The sequence below is a fragment of the Varanus komodoensis genome, unplaced genomic scaffold (assembly GCF_004798865.1).
Source record: "Varanus komodoensis strain SLA01 unplaced genomic scaffold, ASM479886v1 scaffold41, whole genome shotgun sequence".
Taxonomy (NCBI): domain Eukaryota; kingdom Metazoa; phylum Chordata; class Lepidosauria; order Squamata; family Varanidae; genus Varanus; species Varanus komodoensis.
Genome location: NW_025335954.1, coordinates 6,211,715 through 6,231,109, shown reverse-complemented (window position 1 = coordinate 6,231,109; position 19,395 = coordinate 6,211,715). Strand labels below are relative to the sequence as shown.

Below are 19,395 nucleotides of genomic sequence, written 5' to 3'. Positions count from 1 at the left end.
TGGATAAAAGTTAACACCTATTCAGTTTCTTCAGTCCTATTTTCTTATATTTATATGCCCATAACACTGTTAGAAATGAGTAATGACTGATAACAGCTGAGGAGAAGCAACCAGTGCCCTCCAGTGGTGTTTCATTGTGATTCTTGTATTTGCCGTGGTGGCTGGGATGTGCAGGAATTGTTGGCCAAAATATCTGGAGGGCAACAGGTTGGTAAAGCACCCCTGGTTCAATTCTCACCATGGCTATGAACTTTCTAGAAGGCATTTGGCAAGTCACAGCCCTTCCCCTTTACAAAGAGGATGATAATACAGGCACTCCTGGAAGCACTGTTGTAAGGATTACTGAGAATATTTTGTAACAGCAGTTAAATAATTGGGGTTTTGTGATTTTGATTATTTATTGCAATTACAAGCTGCTTTTCTGTCAAAGCACCCAAAGCAGCGTAACTTGAAATACCAAAACACTAAAAAAGTTTCAAAGACTTTCTCAGGCCATTGGTAGCCTCCTTAGGGGCAGACAGCCTGAGCTACCTGGCCAAGTGGGAGTCTTTACTTCTCTGCTCCTTTAGTGGGTTGCAGGTCTTCAGATAGGGAACGTTGACAGGCGAGCAGCCCCAGCATTCTCTCAGGCTAGTGGCAGAAGCTTCCAGGTTCATAGTTTTCTCCCCACCCCTCCCCACAGAGCACAGAGCAGAGATGGAGGACTCACCAGTTCCAACATTCCTGATGGGTTTAAGCTGGCAAGATGGAAACCAGCATGGGGGAAAGAATGGATGAAAGGAAAATAAACATGGCAGCTCCAGGGCATATTGAGGGAACAGGAAGGTTTTGGAGCCAGGGGATCCTGAGCTGCTTCAGTCAGCCCTTGGCACAGACTATTTCTTGTAGTAACTGATTGCAGAGGGGCAAAAGCATTGGAAGCTTGCATACTTGCAGCCAGGAAATTGCCTCAACTGGTAAGACCTATAGGAAGGAGATCCTGTCCATGCTTTGGCCCCTGAGATGCCCTTCCAGGGACCAGAAAATGGATGACTTGAATATTTATTTGGTACTTAGCAAAATGCCCATCATTGTTACAAGCAGCCTGGGATGGGTGCAGAACATTCTATAGTTCAGGGACCACAGAGGGATGCAGTGCACCTCTGGACTTGGGCCTCATGCCTGAGCCAGCCTCACCATCCAGTGTCCAGCGGTGCAAAGCAGATTCTGCCCTCAACAAAGCAGCACCTTGAAACCTTTCTGTGTGTCCAGACAGGAGCCAGAGTCAGCCCTTCATTTAGGCATAAGAAATTGGAAAACGGTGCTCTGAGTGGTACAATCATGCTGGAGATAAAAATGTGCTTTATTGCTGGTGTCTTCCATCCACTAAGAATCTGCATAGCCCCATCCTGAATTTTGTTTCTTAGTCTACTTGGAACATGACAGAATGGCGAGACAAGGGTTTTAGATGACAGGTGGAGACACTGTTATTGGACAGGTCGGATGACCTGCCCTGTCACATTTCCATAAGAGAACCACTGCTTTTTTTGTATTGTAGGACAGGAGTCTTATAAAATATGGCAGCCTTTGACCACACTAGCAAGATTGGGGATTCTGTCCCCATTCCTGCTTCAGCCCTTTTTTTTTTCTGCCTCAGACTGGCCTGGCGAGCACTCCTGTGGCACCTACCTCCACTAGCACGACATCAACGACTACTGAGGGCACCCCCAGCGCCATGGGGCGGCTAAACTCCCTGATGCCTCAGCTTGTCAACCCACTGCTGAGTACCACACTTCTGGGTGAGTGAGATCCCTTCTTTACCAGGACTGAGGGAGCTGCAGCTCCATGGCCCTACTTCCGGATTTGCAGCTGGCTGTGACCACTGAGCATTTGTTGGTGGTCCAGCTTTGAATCAGTTACGACCCAAGTTATGAATGCTTGAGATACAAACAGTGTGTACTTACCAATGAACTGCCAGAAAGCTTATTAATTAAAAAAGATTGCGGCAGAAAATTGTCATCACCACAGGGAGAGAAAAAGCAAAAGGGGAAAGAGGGAGGCCTCCAAAGCATACCTTCCTGCTCTGCCCATCTGGACAGGGAAATTTCACTGGTATTTCCTTGCTGCAAAGAGGAGGCACTGATGAGTTTGGGTGGTGGGTGGGCCTAGAGATATTCACTGTTTTTCCATCTTCATGGGGGTCCTGTGCTCCTAATCCAGACTATGTGTGACCTGATTTCCATACGCATTCAACTAAAGACGAGTTTCCATTTTTTCAGGAATTGAACTTGTTCGTAGCCCAGGAACTGCTTGTATTTTATTACATTTCTGCACCTCTAAGAGCTGAAACTCCATGCAGCTCACAACAAGAAACACTGTAAAATACAATAAACTACAGTGTAAAACAGAAGTAAAAGCCAAAACCCAGCAACAGGGCAAAGATTTAAAACAGAGTAAAAGCACAAGCCTCCCAACATTTGGGGAGTCAAGATTCTTCAGAGCCCCACCACCAAGGTACTCCCACTTCACTGCTCAGACAGCCAAGCTCCCATGCTGCCCGCCTCAAGGTAACACAGAAGGACTGAGCTGGTTGTCTCTCCAAGTGAGGAGACAAAATCACAGAGGGTGAAAAGAAGCATGCTGGGGCCATCTGCCTCTGCCAGTCTTTGTCAGCAGCCAGGCTCTGGCCCTGCCCTGCCCTGCCCTGCCCTGCCACTATGCATGGGATGAAGTGTGGTTTCGGGTGGGGGGTGTTGGACTTCACCTCCACCACGCTTCACTCTAGCCACCGGATGCATAGAAGTCTCTGAGTCCAGAGACTTGCTTGCATCTGGGTTGTGGGTGGGGGTGATAATTGTGCCTTAAAGGGTTTAAAGTGACAGACTAAAAGACTAAAATTTTCCTATTTCCTGGGAAAAATAGGAAAGACTACAACAGAGGCCCCAGAGAACACTCTCTGGGAAGTTCATTCTGCAAGTGAGCTGCCACCATGGAAAAGGCCCTCTTCCGAGTAGCCACCAGCCTGATTTCCTAACATGTCAGCTCCTGCGAGGTTGGAGAGAGAGGCTGGGTTCAGACAAACAACAAGCCAGGGTGTTTTTTTACCATTGTTAGTCTGCCGTGTTGTCTTAATCCAGTCATGGTATTTCATTATGGTAAGTTTGGTCCTTAGAAGCCATGATAAGAAACAATGGTTTGTTCTACAGTTTCTCTGTACCACCATGGCTTGACATGTTGTCTGAATGCAGGATTGTGGTTTCCACAGTCCTGGTATGCAACTGGAAAGAGTGGCAACTGCAGGAGCCACTCCAGCCTCTACATGTGAACCAGAGACAGGCAACACAGGCAGGGAGTGATGCACCTTGAGATTGAATTTCAGGAGCAGTAGCTGATGGTATACATGCCACCAGTGGGAGGACTGAATGGAGAGGATGGAAACCATAATAGAGTAGAAACTACTTGATTGTTTCTCAGTTAGTTCATGATAAAAAAAGATGAACCATGGTAAGTCTGCAGGGTTGCTTGTCATATTGTGTGGCTGTAGCTGTGAAGTACCCTTCCCCAACCTGGCATCATCCAGACGTCTATTCTGGCCAGGAATTATGGGATTTGCAACCCAACACAGCCACAGAACACAAGGTTCAAGGAGGCTGAGGTAAAGGCACAAGCAAAACTCCTGGAGCAGGCAGTGGAGGGAGTCATTTCTCTGCACAAGCATAGTTGATACTGAGGAAATAATACTGAATGGGCCTTGGATTGGTTATCTCCAAGGTTATCTCCAAAAGAAACTTAAGTATGTAAAAATATCTTAAGCCCCCACTTTTACGTATTTGTATCTATCTCACCCTGCCAAGTTAGGAGTAGATCCCAGGCCCTACTTTACAATGTATTCTCTGGGTTCCACTATCAATGCATCCAAAGAGGTACTCTCCAAGCAATCGCATAAAAGGGAAACAAAGGACAACAAAAACAGATGTGTTCAGGTCCAAGTGAGCTGATCTGGGTGAAAAACAAAACAACTGCAAAACACAACTGATTCTAGCTTTTGATCACTGTTTTCTTGCTTTTAACTCAAAGATTCTGGTTTTCCGTGTTTGGATCCCAAAGTCTCACTAACGTATCTGAAGGCTGGCAGGTTGCTTTTCCCAAGCCCTCTTCAGGCAGCCCCTCCTCTCCATTCCCATAACACTGGTTGAATGTATAAAGGGAAGGTGGGCCCATGTCCTCACAGGCTGCATTCTCTTGGGTCACAGCTTGCATTTTCCATGCGAGAACAGCCAGGCACCCACAGAAGCCCTTCTCAGACTTTCTCCCAATGTGCAGAAGTTGGAAAGGGAGAGGAAAGGCTAGCAGGTTCCCTCTCTGGATACTCAGTGCACACATGAGCACAGGAATGTAAGAAGCTGTCCTAGGCTTATGCAGAGTCTTGGGCCATGTAGCCTAGTTTTGTCAATGCATACTGGCAGCCACAGCTTTCCAAATTTCAGGCTGGAGTTTTCCAGCCCTACCTGGTGATGCTGGGAATCAACTATAGGACCTTCTGCATGCAAAGCAGATGCTCTGCACCTGGGCCACAGCCCCTCCCCATGGGCTTAGAGGAATGTAAAGAAAATGCTGCTGCTCTCGTTGTGAGGTGCTTCCGAATGCATGGCTGAGCTAACATCATTGCTGCCTCCCCCATCCAGGTGACCTGTCGGCACTGAACACTGCCTCGGGCCCATCCTTAATTGGAAGTCCCCTGCTCCAGGCCCAGCAGCCACTTCTGCCACCCAGCATGCAAGGGCCTCTTGGACTCCAGCTCTTGCAAGGCCAGCTGCCCCTGCTAGCAGGCTCCAACCCACTAGCCTGCCTCCTCCAGAGCTTGCAAGTAAGTGAGGATGTGGAGGCTGTGTCTGGCTTGTGGTGGATCCCTTGTACTTCAACTCCCAGCTCTCCAGATGCTTTGCATTTCAACTTCCAGAAGGCCCTGGCAGTGTGGTCAGTGGTTAAGAATACTGAGAACTGAAATCCAAAGCACCTGGAGAGCCACTTGCTTCCCACCTGATTAAAATACAAGCACACAAAATTGAGTTCTTCAGATTAAAATGTGTATTTTACTTACAAATGTATGCATGCCACAGCCTTCTGCAAGCTGATATCCTCCGAATGTACCAGGCCAACTCTCAGCTTTCCTGACCACTGGCTGGGGTTGGTGGGAGTAGAAGGCCAAAGAATCTAAAGGGCAGCAGCTTGGGGAAAACTGGTGTACTGCTTTTCCATGCACATTGCGTGTGCAGTGAAAGAGTGACAAAAGAATAGTGCATCGCTATCCACAGGAAGGAGTTCAAAACATTTCTGTAATAACGAAAGCATGTGTGTAATAAAGGAATTATTAATGCAATGACAAAAGGAAAGATCTTGTGGTAGCAGCGACAGCAGAAGCTCTGCCGCAGCACTTCAGAGCGTGTTGGGGCCAGCCCCCAACTCCAAATCTTCCAAGGGAGGGGAAGTGCTCTCCAGCCTTGTCGCTCGGTGGCAGGGAGCAAACCTGTCTCCTCTGGGTTGGGGGTCAAAGGCGCAGCAGACAGAGTCCACTTGTAGCGCTGCAGGTAACCCAAGGCATTTGCTGGAAGAGAACGGACCCCTTTGGCCCAGGCCATGTGAACCAGAGGGGAGGATACACAGAAATATGTTGCATTGACTTTGCTACATTGGGAGGCCATTTCAGAAGAGGCATGCTGACTGGAGATAATGGGAATTGTAGTCCAGGACTGCTCAAGGAAGGCTGGAGTGGGGAATATGCTAGTAAGCACAATATTGTTGTTAGCACTGATTCAGGCAGACCTGGATTCAGGCATATGCATCTGGACCAGCAGAAGATCTCCCTGCCTGCTCCTCCCTCAGCAGCACTGCCCCCAAGTGCTGTGCAAGGTGAAGGCAGTCTGAGCTTGAGCTGGGGGCAGGAGGAAGCAGGGGGTCCCTGAAAAGATGGCAGAAGACACACCTCCTGTCCCTAGAAGGCAGAGTCTGGATCCAGCCCACTGCATTTTCTTCCCTTCCTTTGTCTGGGCTGTTTAGGGAGCTGCCTATCGTACCCCTTCTAGGGTAGCAACCTCCAAACCGCAGCAGGGAGCAGTTTCATAGAATCATACAGTTGGAAGAGGCCTAGAAGACCATCAGGTCCTGCTCAGAGCAGGACTCAAGCCTCCCATTCAGATTGTAACCAGGGCTGGCCCTGCATAGCTTCCAAGATTAGGCAGGATCTGGTACTTCAGGTTATGCAGAGCATCATTCCTGGGTTACGCTGAAAGTGCATGTTGTTGCTAGTAGTTAAACCGCTTTTTTAGCAGGAAAAGTACATTTGGAGAGGGTGGAGAAGGGGATGAAATGCAGAACTGATAGGAATTACCCTTGTTTAGACAGGCACCAAAAATAACCTTCAAGTTAGCATTACTTAATGGAGGCAAAATTTAAAGAATTTTGGAGAAGCAAACATAGAATGCAGACAAGGCCCTACACCAAGCTGATGCTTTCTCTTCCTCTCCACTCTCTTTGCCAGCTGAACCCTGGCTTTGGTGCCCCAGAGAAGCCCATGCTCCCAAGCGAAGCTCCAGCCCCAGCCATGACCAGCATGGCCCCCGTGCCAGAGACCGAGCTGGGCCCCAGCGCCGTGTTGCCTCCTTGCATGGATGCTGCCCCCACAAGTGCCTTAGAGCGGCCCAGAGCTCTTGAGCCTGCCCGGCAAGGGCAGCAGGAGGCCCCCCTGGGGCAGGAGGCCAGCAGCCCCCGCTCCCCCCTCAAGAGGCCCCGGCGAGGGACAGAAGAGCTGAATGGGGACTCCAGCAGCAGCCTCCCGCGGGGGCCAGGGCGGGGCGGCAAGTCTGGGCGGCGGGGCAGGGGCAGGCGGCACTTCAATGGTCAGCTGCTGGAGCTAGGCGCAGGACATGCCTCCCACCCTGCATGGCGCTGCAACGGGGAGATGGTGGCTAGCAGCGCTGAAAGCCAAGCCAGTCCGTTTGCTGTCCAGGAGATAAAGGTAAGTCAGGTGCCAGAACATGGAAATGGGTTTCTACCAACTGGCTGAGCTAGGCCTACTGGGGCCCGTTTTGCAAGGGTCCCCTACGTATTCGGAGGCCACTTCTGACTCCACCATTCCATGGCATGTTGGTCTGTTGCAGGCAGCTGTCTTGCTTTGCTTCCCTGTGTGTACTGACTGTGTATTTTGTAAAGCTTTTGTAAGACTAATGGCCTCACTTGCCCATTCAAGGCTCAAGCCCTCCCGGATATTTTGCATTGCAATCAGGGTAGCTCACAACAGTATGGATGGAAGATGGCTGGAAAAGCCATCTTCTGACCCTTACCAGCCACTGCAGCTAAGCTAGAAGGAAAGCAGGAAGCTTTGGGTGATGGCAGATGATCCCTACCAATGCTGAAGTCCCAGTTCTTTGAACCCGTGGACCCTGCTTCAACCACACCACTCCCATCATGATGTACTACTCTGAAAACACCCCTGGGGTAACCGTGTTAGTTGTACCTCTCGTGTTGGACCAGATGGACCTTTGGCCCTTCTAAGGCACCTGTTAGCTTTGCCCATTTAGACCAGATGTGCAACAGTGATGAAGAACTATGCGAGGGCTACCCTGGCCCCTCCTAGGTCATCATCACCTGCTTTCCCCTTGCTGCATTTATATGGACTGGCTGGCTTCAGTCCATTAAAATTCCAACAGCCCACTGATGTCCATTAAATTCACAAAGCGAGAGTGCATACTTGGGAACTTTTAATGGTTAAAAGACATGTGTCGTCTGTGTTAAGTGATCCACAGTTAGGAATCCTGGCTCAGTTATACACAAGGAGTGCCTAGATCAGCCTGCATTGCAGGATGTCCAGCAAAGAGCAGCTGGTCTTCTGCCGAGCAGCTGGTCTTCTGCCCAGTCTTTTCTACCTGCCTACCTGCCCACTCACTCACTGTTTTGTGTCTTCTTGAAAAAGGAGCCACAGAATTCCATAGCATGTTGGCTACATTTTCCCTGATTGTCCTTTCTTTAGTTGATTTTGCCTTTAAAATGAAGGCAAACATGAAATGCAAATTCCACAACTTAAGTGAAATAAATGGAATTCTGGATTCTTCACACCCTCAGAAAGATGTTCCTGATTAAAATACATACACACAACAAACCTGCTTGCAGAAAAGCAGCACATGAGGAAGCCCTACAGGAAGGAAGCTAGCATATGATAGATAACCATCTTCCTGGTGTTTTAATTAAAACATAGAAAGCTTTGTAAATGGGGAAAGATTTAAATAGGAGCTTCTTTCCCTTTCTGTGTTTATGTGCAAACAAGCACACACAGAGCCCTCTGTGGGGAAGCTGAAATCATACAGTCAAGGAGAGCTTTACCACTCAATTCTGCTGAATGTGTAAAGGGACCCTCCTAAAGGAGTCCAGAGGCCCTCTGGTAAGCAGACTTGGTTCTGAAGAGGAGAGGCTTATCTTCCAACCATCCTTCTTGCAGGGCCCTCCTGGAAGGAGACCGTCCCGACGTGGCCGGAGGAGGAAAAGCAGGTGAGCACCAGGCTGCCCCCAGGGTTGGGTCTCATGGAACAGGAGGGAGAGCAAGGGCAGGGACATGGCAGGGATTGCTGGCCACCGAACATACTAGGATTCCATCCCAGGCAACTTCCCTTCCCTTCTCATCAATCCATCCTTGTTTCTGCAGCGGTGCCCGGCCCAGTGCTCGACCTGAGGCAACGCGGATCCGGGGTCCCAGTGCAGATCCAGGCCCCAGCCCATTGGTAAGTGCTACCCCACCACATTCCTCTTGACAGGGGAGTTTGGCTTCCTACTGCAGAGAGGTGTTCATGGCCACCCCACTCCCAGCACCTTTGGATAGTCATGGACACTGTCCCCACACACGGTGGGCCAGGGTGAACCATGTCAGTGGCAACTCTCCAAGCATCTGTGGCACACCTTGTGAGCTGCAGGGGGTGGTGCTCCTCCAGTCATTTCTGACAAAAGGGAGGCTTTGGGGGCCACCAATGCCAAAATTTTACCCAGCCTCTCTGGAAACAACCTCACTGGGAGTTTCATAACCACTCTGGGTCATGGAGCATAAGAGGCGTTTCAGAAATGAAAGACTGCCACTGGATAGCACTGAGGCGGCTCTCTAAGCTGCCATCAGTGTGTTTGGCTAGACTAGTTCTAAGCCCTCCTCCAATCCACCATGTCTGCTGCTTCATTGCCTGAAATAAGAGCTCCAAGTACTGCCACTTTCTTCAAGTATTGTAAACAGCTGCCGTCGCCGAAAAGCAGGGGCATCAGTGCTTTACGTAGATCTGATATGCCACCAACAGGAAGCTCTGGGCTTTTGGCTCTCCTTGTTTTTAAAGCTGCTTTTATGTTGAAACAAGCAAACAAAAGCTGCTACATTTGCAAGATGAGCCAAAACACAGAAGAATGTTAAAGGTGATGGGTAAATGCAAGTTAGAGGGGCCACAGTCCCCTGCCCTGCCAGAACCAGTTCAAGGCTTCTTCAGCTGATTAACAGTATTTCTGTCCAGCCTTTCCAATATGCTCAAAGCTGCCTGCGACATGATCGATTTAAAAAAAATATTAAAGTTATGCCTACTGTTTTTATAATTAAGAGTGGCATGAACTGGAAAGCCATTGGACAATGTAGCTCCCAAGTGGCATCATCTCTGGCTACCCAGGGGCCTTTTAAAACTCGGTCCTGGCAAAAGCTGGAGGAAGTGCACATACATCCTTAAGCAATGGCATAACATCAGAGCACCCAAGGAACAGCCCTTCTAGAAAGTTGGCAACCCCGGGACATCCTGGAAAAATGCTGGGATTGCTGTGGTTCACCAGGCATCCCATTTAGCAGCACAGCGGGGACCGGGGGTGGCGGGGGGGGGGGGCAGACAGTAAGACCCAGAGGCTGCTGCCAGGAGGCTGGTTGAAGGGGATGAGGTCATAATGGGCAGTGCCTGGGGGAGGATGCAAACCTGGCACTAGAGACCACAAAGGCAGCTCAGCAGTGAGGTGGTGTCTGTGTGTATATTGGGGGGTGGGGGGTGGCACAGTCACTGACAGCCTGGTCAGAGGAAGTTGATGGATGCAGGGGATAATTAGTAGCAGGGGACATTGGCCAGGGGCTGTATCAGCGCTTTCTCAGCACCTGGGAGCAGTTTGTTGAGTGCCCAGCCCCATGAGAGGAAGAGGCATTTCCTGCAGGCCCTGCGGATTGCAGGAGATGCCCTAACTTCACAGGGGGAAGGGATCTGGAAGAGAAGCTTGAAGCAGGCCTCCATAGCAGTGGAGCACACAGGCCAGCAGTGGGTGGGGGAAGACAAAGGCAAAAGAAAGGGGCTTGAAGGCTCTAAGAGCAGGGCCATTTAAAAAAAACCCGTGAGCTTAAAACAACAGCAACAGCCTAAATCACTTGCTGCCAAGAGCTAAGCCTGAGGAGGGCCAGGTCAACACAAAGCTGCAGAAAGTGTTCCCTGAAGAAATAGCACTTCAGCATCCCCACCCCCAGGCCACCATCATGTGGGAGGCCCCATCGCTCAGTGACAGGGCACAGCTTCCACACTGTATTAGGGTCTGATCCTGCTGCCCCCAGCAGTCTTCTCGGGAGCAGTGGATTTTTCAGATCTGCCCTCAGAGAAGGAAGTCTAATCTGGCAAGCGTCTAGCATGCAGCTGTTGAAAAAGTCCTCAGCTGGGGCCTCTCTAAGGTTGGAACCCAGAGAGCAAGGAAGCCTGCTGAGATTGTAGACCAGCAGGATCCAAGGCTGCTTTGGCCCTCCTCTGGAGCAGCCTTGGAGCTGGCATACTTTCCTTCCTTCCCATTGCGAATAACGGAAGGGAAAAGTTGTCTGAAGGGCCCAAAACCTAAAGGCCCCACACTCCTTCCCTGCTAGCAGGTCATCGTCCTCTCTCTCTGTTTCTGCCTCTCCCCCCATGTAATAATGGAGACTGGGCTAGGAAGGGTTGCTCTCTCTTTTCTTCAAGCCCCTGGAGAGTTGCTGCCTAATGAAAGTACAAGCTGCTAGGCAAGGTGGACCAATAGTGTAATTCAACTGAGACACAGTAGGGCAGAGATGGACAGAAAGGTCTCCATGCTGGCCAGGGCTCCTGGAAATTGATGTTCTGGAGATCTACCTTCTGCCTCCCTCTGCTATAATTTAGGAGAACTGGAGGTTGGTTTGTACCAAGTGAAATGGTTTGTCAATCTAACCCAGTATTGTTAACTCACAGTGGCAGTGGTTTCCTCTAGGTTTCATGGAGAGTCTCTTCCTCTGATGCTTTTATCTGGAGATTGAGCTTGAGACCTTTCACATTCAAAGCTGCCTGAAGCCAGTCTTGCCCTTCTGGTATACCCAAGACCCATGGCAGGAACTGACTGGGCTCTCTTAACTCAAAAGAGCTGTGTTGCAATTTTGCTGTGTTTCTGTGCTAAAGCAACCTTTCCCCAAGTGGATATGCTCCAAATGTGTGAGGGTTTGAACTCCCAGCCCCTGAGGTGAGGGGCAATGACAGCTGTCATCTCAGAGCTGAAAGACACCTGCTGTGGGAAGGCTGTTCTAAGAATTATTGAGATGGACTGTGGCAATGTTTAGAGGATTTTTGCTTTAGGATGATGTTAGCCAACGTGAGCAGGTTAGCACCGAAAGGCAACACACAGCTGTTGGAATCAAACTAATAAAATGTATGTGCCACCACTAACCTTCCCCTTGGAGGATGGAGAAAAAAAGGATGAGCATATGAAGAGGCAAGTGAAAGGTACCTTGGTCCAGCTCTGCATTGGCCAGTGACTTAGACAGGATGACCTGCTTTGGTTTACTTAGGTTGAGACCAGAGTTTAACATTTGCCAAAGTGCAATCCCACTCCATTCCAGCTGAACCAGTTCAATTTATCTGTGTCACTGGCAAATAAAAGATGGCCATGAGGGCAGGGAAAAGAAACACTTTGCTTGCAAAGCATTAACCCTTGCTTCCTTGCCTGTTCACTGCTTAGGTTGACTACAGCATTGCTCGGCGGCCACGACCCGGCCGACCTGTGAAAAACAGGAGAAGAAAACTGCCCACATAGCATCAGCTGAACAGAGGGGGGCTTCCGACATTGTCTGCTTCTGAGCAAACTGAGCTTAGGACACCCTGGCTTCTGTCTGCCCCTCACCCACAGCTACCTTTCATCTCCGGTGCCCAACCCCTGGGCATGCGTTTGGGGGGGAAGATACCAGCACAAGGATTTGCTGCTGCTGCTGGGCTCTTGGCGCCTTGGCCATGAATGTGTTGTAGCTTCACCAGTTGCCTGGGACCTGAATCGCTCCGCGAGGGACCGCTGAAAGCACAAGATGCAGCTCTGGTCTCAGCACTCTGTGGGGAGGGTGAAGAGGTTGAAGGGGCAAATGGGGGGGGGCGCTAGAGCTGGACATGTCCATAGCACTTCTTGAAGCCATTTTTGTAATGCTCCAAAAGGGAGCCCCTCGCAGCAGTGCAGTAGGCCTCCCCTGCCCCCGTTGTGTCTTTCCCGCCCCTGGTGAGACCCTCCCACTGCAGTTGGGTCTCAAAACCTCAGCAGGAGTAGCAAGGGCTGTGTGCTCCAGGAAGGGGACACTACGGTCCTTTCAATTCCCACCTTACCTCAGACCTGTGTGCGCCGCGGCACATGGGTGAGAACCGGCTCAGGGTTTTAGTACAAGAACTCAGTCTTCTCTTTCTCTCTTTGCCTCGACAAACACACGCACACACACATACCCAAGCTCCTAGTCCCAGTGCTCAAGGTACAAAGCAATAAGGAAAATAAGCCACGTTTGTTCAGGGAGGGCTCACTCCCATCAGTAGCTCAGTGACTCCCTCACTCCCTTCCTATGCAGCTCATGTGCCTCCATTTTGCAAGCTACTGCAGCAGAGCAGCCGTGAGACAAAAGCCTGGATGGGTGGGATAGGCCTGCTCTCTTTGGGTCCCAGGGCTCCTGGGGCCTCAAGTGGGTCGTGCCACCCCCACACACACAAAGCAACTCTCAGAAATGTATTTCTTCTGCTTTTCCTTCCTTTAAAGAAATCCTCAAAAGAACACTCAGGTCCTAGTACTGGGGAGAAGCTTATGGGACAGGAGGAGTCCGTGCTCAAAATCTAAATGACCCAGCTTTGCCAGAGCAAGCGGCCTTTATCTGTTTCCCTCCCCAAAAGAGAACTTATAAACACACATGCTTACACTACAATCTTCATCTCTGAATGACCAAAATGCTCCACACCTCATCTCTCTCCCTCCCTCCTTGCATTATGCAAAAGCACTGTGTAGATACTGTACAGGTTGCGCTATCTCCTTCCCTGCCCCTCCCCCCCCCCCCCCCCGGTGCACTTCAACCAACCAACCAACTTCGGCCTTTGTTTTGTATAAAGAAAAAAAGGAATGGGGAAAAAACTATTTTCCTTCTTTGAGCTTAAATTTTGTTTTGTAAAAAAAATTTTACACAATTGTGAATTGTAGCTTTTCTATGGGAGCGACTTAATTTAACAGATGAAAATATTTTGAAGCTTAGATTGAAGTTACTGTTTCTTTGTTTATTTTTGGGGGTGTGTGTTTTGTATCAAGTATTAAAATATGTATTTAAAAGAAAGCCTGAACAGACTGTTCTTTCAGAAGCTCAACACATTAGTGAGGTGGGCCATGTCCTGCCCATTTCTAAGAGGCTAAGACTGTGATGCAGAGAAGTCTGAAACATCGATCAAGGGCCCGTCATGTCCAGCATTTGGTTCCTATGGTGGCCAGCCAGAGGCCTTGAGAAATGTGCCAGTAGGCCAGGAGTGCAATAGTAACTTCCAGTTTGCTGCTTCCCTGCTATGTAGGCACATGCAGCCCATGATAGCCTTTCTTCTCCATAAATTTGTCAAATATGCGTTTCAAACCATGCAAGTTGGTGGTCGTCTCTACTACTTGCAGTGGTGAATGCTATTAAATATGGTGTGTCTTTTTTTTGTAATGAATCTCTCACCATTAAGCTATACTTCTCCTTTAACTCACCTTTTTCCTAAGCTAAAGAGTTATCTTTACCAATGCTTTCCACCTATTTATGTAAAACAGACATTAAGCTAACTAGCCTGTAATTTCTTGAATTCCATTTTAAAATTTGAAATTCCCTCCTCCTCCTCCTCATCTGGATTTTTATCCTGATGCATTAGCCAATAAGGTTCTCTGACCAGGTTACGAAGTTAAAATTCAGCTGGTCATTTTCCAGTCGCCTGGTACAAAGACCAACCTTGGGGGTAAGTTATATAATTAGACGATCAGCAATTTCATATTTGAGCTTTTCAAGAAGTCTTGGATCAATACCATCTGGCTCTGGTTATTTATTTCAAATTGTCTGTGAGGCCTAGAAATCCACATGTTAAAATTATTTGCTGCAGTTCCTCATAGTACCTTCCTGAAAATATCTGGAAGTCCTCCGTCTTCTGTGAGTAAAGACATTCACATAATCTATCTAGCTTCTCTGCAATCTCTCTTATTTTCCCCTACTCATTTTAATGCCCTTTTCATCCAGCAGTCCCAATTGCTTCCACTAGCTTGTTTCCTGGCAACTCATTGGAATTATTGGTATTTGCATCATGTTACTACTAGCATTTTTTGTTAGTGTTCAGGCGAGACTTCCCTTTTCTGAGCTCAAGGCTGTACACCCATCACAAAGAACAACCCCGGGTATGAAGTGGCTCTAAATTGTTTAGACCAGCCAAAGTGGGTGAGCAACTGGGAACCACCAATCTCCCTTGTTCCCAAACCCATGGTTTGTTAATGGTAGATTACATGTGAACTGGGTCACTCTCTTTTAAAGGATGACAGATTTGCCTGGCATTTTCCCATTTATATTCAATTTAAATTAGCATTGCAGTCACAGTTTTCAATCAGATCACTAACTCAGATATTGTACTAGATTCTGGGCATCATTCAAGGTCCCTTCTTGTCAGTTCCATGATTTGACTGTACTAGGGCACAAACTTTGAGGTCATTTAGAAACTCCATTTCTTTGTCATAATGAGAGCATGAATTTAGACTGAGGTTGGGGTTGTTAATTTTAGTGTACTTTTATTGTTTTGTGTATAGCTTACCTCTCAATAGGTTGGAAATTGTCCTGATGGCCTCTCAAAGGCCAAGTGAGGGACAGACAAGAAAGCCTAGGCTGTCCTCTCTGTTGTCCTCCTGCCAGCAGGCCGATGCATTTGTATTCAAGCAGGCCTTCGACACACAAGCTGGCCTGTTGCTGAAGGTGTTTTTAATGGGCTGCGTACTGTCTACTTCTACTGTTTTGTTTATTATTAAGATCTTGTTTTAAACTTTGGCCATTGTTAAAACCTATTTTGGTAGAAAGGTAGTATATATATTAAAAAGCAAAGCAGCACAATGTGTAAAGCAAAAAAAACAACAAATTACACATCCATGTACTTGCACGATACCCACAGCCCAATCACTGCTTCCAGGTGTGGATACATGAGTTTCTAGCCATACACCAGTCCTTTGCTTTTACATGTGTCCTGAGGCAACATCCCCCTCCAGTAACATCAGCGTACCTGTATCAAATACAAGGGCAGCACACTGAAATGTTGCTATAATTGACCTCAAATAAGCAGCAGCAAAGAAATCCCCTGTAGGGGCAGCCTGCAAGGCTGTGAACTTGTGTCAACTGTTAGGGATCCCAGTAGGAGTTCCCTGCAGACTGCTCACTGTTTCGCCCACAAGAGAGAGAGAAGAGTTTGCAGGCTCTCCAAGGCTGGAATGGGATAAGGAGGTAAGCAGAATGCCTCCTTCAAGGGAAGTTCAACTGAGAGTGAGGGCTTTTATGGTGGGGACCCCCAAATACTGGAATGCCCTCTCCAGTGAGGACAGTCTACATGGCCAATTTTTAAATGCCACGATAGGACTTCCCTCTATTTCTGGGCATTTGATGGCACACAATGTGGTATTTAATGCATCCATTTTATTTATTTTAATATATTTTATTCTTTTATGGGTTTTACTGTTTTAAATTTTGTTATGTTTTAAATTTGATGAAAGTTTCCTGTTTTGAGAAAGTCAATCTTTGTTAAGAATGCTATCTAAAATTATATTAGTATTACTCTTAGATCATCCATACTAAAACGGATTTCATCGCTGCTATTACTCAGAGCCCTGCTAGAGCAGACAAAAGGTCTAGCTGGTTCAGTGTCCCGTTTCCTGCAGTGGCCAATCAGCTTGTCTCGGTGGGACCCCTAAAGCACGAAGGCAGTGAGGCACTGCTACTAATGTTCCCTGACAAGTGGCATTCAAAGGAGTATACTGCGGCTGATCCTGGAAGCCATTGTGATGAAGAGCAGCCACATGAAAGCAGATGGGGACTGAAGTGTGACATCTCGAAGCAACAGGAAGACAAGCCAAGCACACAGCTATCTCCTTGCCAAAAGAGGTGGCACAGAGCAGTAAGCATAAGTGTTTAATGACAGTAAATAATTATACAACAATAAGGTCCGCTTCCATGCCAGGCTGAGGTGTTCAAGACCCCTTTCCAAACCAGAAGCTCCTCTTTCTGGGCCAAAGGGTCAATGCACCTTCCCAGGTGGATCTGCAAACAGTGGCTTTCCCTCTAGCTCAGCCCCCAGCCCCCGGCTTGGAACCCAGCACTGCCCTCTGCAGTCATCAATGCAAGGGCAGCAAAACGGCACTGGAACGGGGGCACAGCTGCCCTTTCACTGGGACAGATGAGCACTCGGTCCACCGGCCTGCATGAAGGCTGAACATCCACTAAGAGCGCACAAGGAAAGGTACAGGGATAGAGAAGGGGAGGAGCGGTTAGTGCATGTCTGGATGGCAGGAAAACATCTGCACCCTGCCTTACTGGATGTGACTGAGGGGATTCACTTGGCAAGCTTCTGCACCCGTGCGTCAATGTTGGCAAAATTGTCCTCAACAACTGCAAGGTTCTCCTTCATGGTCTTCTGAACCTAGGGGGAAGAACATGGGAAGCAGTCAGCCGTGTGTGGTGGGGGAGCTGGTGAGAACCTAGTAAACTCACCTGGGAGGCTGAGGAAAAATGTTTGTAAAAGGTTATGTGCACCATACTGGGTGAAAACAAAGAGCTGCCTTGGCTGCTGGCTACTAACTGAGCCATAACAAATGCTTCAGCCAAACAGGTCATGGGTGTGCTAGTGAATGGCCAGAGAGCCAAGACAATCCCTACTCGGCACCAAGGATAAGTATATCAACTGAGCATATGTCCATAATTTCTTGTGTCTGTCATCACTTACTCTGCATCTGATACCATTTTTTCATATAACTTTCTCTAGTTATAATAATCTGTGAATGGACATCAAGAGGGCACTGAAATCCTGTCAGGAGTCAGCAGCATGAGGTCTTTGCTGGTGGCCTGAGGCCTCAGGAGGGCCCACAACCCCGTCTCCATTTCCCTCTTCTTACCGTGAGGCTGGTGTGTGCTGCAGCAGCAGCAGCAAAAGGCGGAGAGGAAACAAACAACCCAAGCTAAGCAGCAAGTGTTCCTGTTGGCACCCATAACTTTCTTTTCCTCATCATATCTCAAAGACAGCATTCCTGCCTCAACTACTGGGAGGGCTCCACCACTGCAGGGGGCCACCAAGGGACCTACTGGCAGGGGCTGCCAAAGGCTCCACCCAAGCCATACCAGGCCAGGCTAGAAATTAAGTTGACTGAGCTCCTGGACTTCTGAGATTGCAGAAGGCACAGGCTTGAGCCTTCAGAGATATCACAGTGGAAAAGGCTAGACAAGTTAGTTCTTTCTTTAATAAAAGCTGGTATTCTCCAGCAGTTTCATGCTCCACCATGCATACTCCAGATGTTTTGACTGAGGATTTCCATGACCTCTTATGTTGGCTATGCTGCCTAGGGCTGAGGATAGTTGCAGACCAAAACATCTGGAGGACCACAAGTTGCCCAAGCCCTGCTTTACACTTTTTCTATGTTCCTGCAAAATCACAGCCGGGCTGCGAGTCCACTTTTTGTGAAAACAAAAGTAGCACTTTTGGCTACCCTGTCAGTTACCAATATGCCCTTAAACCTATTTGCTATTAGATGGCATCACAACTTCTTGTAGCTGTGAACTCCAAATATCAATTATGCAGAGGTGTCCCCAGATTGCTGTGTTTCAAACTGGCTGCCAATCAAGACAGTAGCACACTCCATGGCAGTAAGTGTGCTCTTTTCAAAATAGGAGTCTGCCAGAGAACACAACTCTGGGGCTGGGGAAGGAATGCAAGGTGTATGCTTGTGGGGGAATGCTTAACATTTTTAAAAAGTGTGTTTTAATTCACAAACTAATTTTCCTGTCTTTTACAAGGAAAGGAGCCAAGGAGTCCCCTGCTACTTGGATGCCCATGCTTCACCGCCAAACCATACAAGACCACCCAAGTTTGGCCTCAGTCAAAAGGAAGGGTGGTTCGTCACATGGCTCGTCAAATCACCCTGAAAAACACAAGCAGAGTAGGTCTGCTTGCATATCCCAAGCATGCCAAAAATGCAGCCCTGCCTTACTCCTGGCAAAAAACCTGCACACTTTTGAGCAAATGTGTTCAGACTGCTCCTGCCCAGTAGTTTCTATAGCTCATGGATACAGGAAAATAACTGCATGCAGCAGCTGCAGGCTACTCCTAGACTTGTGGGGCAACACGAGTTGTGTTGGAGGAAGCCACATTTGTAAGACTCCAAGTGGTTGTGTTAAGTGTCAGTGCCAAGTCCCACCTGGGTAAGCAGAACAGCGTTGTCCTTCAAGGAATTAGCAATCATTTGCTGGGTAGTGTCCAAATGGGTCAGGAGCTGCCCAAACTGCATGGCTGCAACAGACAAGAACCAAAGTTAGTGTGGGGCAGATGTGGTGGAACGAAGGCTCAGCATCAGGTTGGGTAGTTGGGCAATGGAAAGCCCAAAGGATGAGGCACCAACTCCGCCCCTGCTCAGCTCGTGGGCAAGCCTCCTTCCAGTCCAGGGAATCACCTTGTTCGTGCAGCTGCCGCACAGTGACCAGGCGCTGTACCACCTCAGGCAGGGTGCTGGCCAAAGGGCTCCAGCGCTGAACTATCTCATAGAGCTGATGCACCTGCAAGAGGGAACAGATGGGGGCTCTGAGCAAAGAGAGAAGCCACGTGATCTTGCTCATTAAGCCAATGATCTCTGCATCCCCATAATATACGTGTTCACACTCACCTGCAAACACAGTCAAGAATGGCCCTAAAATCTCCTAAACTGGCAGGTGGCAGCTTAAGACAGTCAGCACAGGCCCAAAGCACAAATTGCGAGTGCTCATCCCTTGATGAAAAAGGCCCAGACACTGACTGTTGTTAGTGGACCAGCACAGAGCTAATACCACAGACAGAACTTTCTTGTCACCAGCTGCTGCCTCAAACACACTGCCCTGCAATGAGTTCACCTCACACAATC

At 48.5% G+C, this 19,395-nt stretch overlaps 2 protein-coding genes across 4 annotated transcripts in view; one reads left to right on the top strand and one right to left on the bottom strand.

Moving 5' to 3' along the window:
* The window catches only part of MBD6 (methyl-CpG binding domain protein 6), a 29,548-nt gene extending 15,966 nt beyond the window's left edge, over positions 1–13,582 (top strand). The window contains 6 exon segments of the mRNA XM_044443288.1: positions 1,637–1,778; positions 4,665–4,846; positions 6,518–6,994; positions 8,471–8,520; positions 8,675–8,750; positions 11,974–13,582. Coding sequence (XP_044299223.1) covers positions 1,637–1,778; positions 4,665–4,846; positions 6,518–6,994; positions 8,471–8,520; positions 8,675–8,750; positions 11,974–12,048 — 1,002 coding nt within the window. The 3' untranslated portion in view covers positions 12,049–13,582.
* A 1,218-nt stretch (positions 13,583–14,800) lies between these two features.
* Positions 14,801–19,395, bottom strand: part of DCTN2 (dynactin subunit 2) — a 65,187-nt gene continuing 60,592 nt past the window's right edge. For 2 of the 3 annotated variants that reach the window (XM_044443289.1, XM_044443291.1), the window contains 3 exons: positions 18,952–19,054; positions 18,700–18,791; positions 16,410–16,931 (listed from right to left, as the gene is read on the bottom strand). In XM_044443289.1, the coding sequence (XP_044299224.1) occupies positions 16,845–16,931; positions 18,700–18,791; positions 18,952–19,054 (282 nt within the window). In that variant the 3' untranslated portion in view covers positions 16,410–16,844. Of the gene's footprint in view, positions 15,525–16,409; positions 16,932–18,699; positions 18,792–18,951; positions 19,055–19,395 lie in introns of those variants that run through there. The other variant, XM_044443290.1, reaches the window with a different exon arrangement.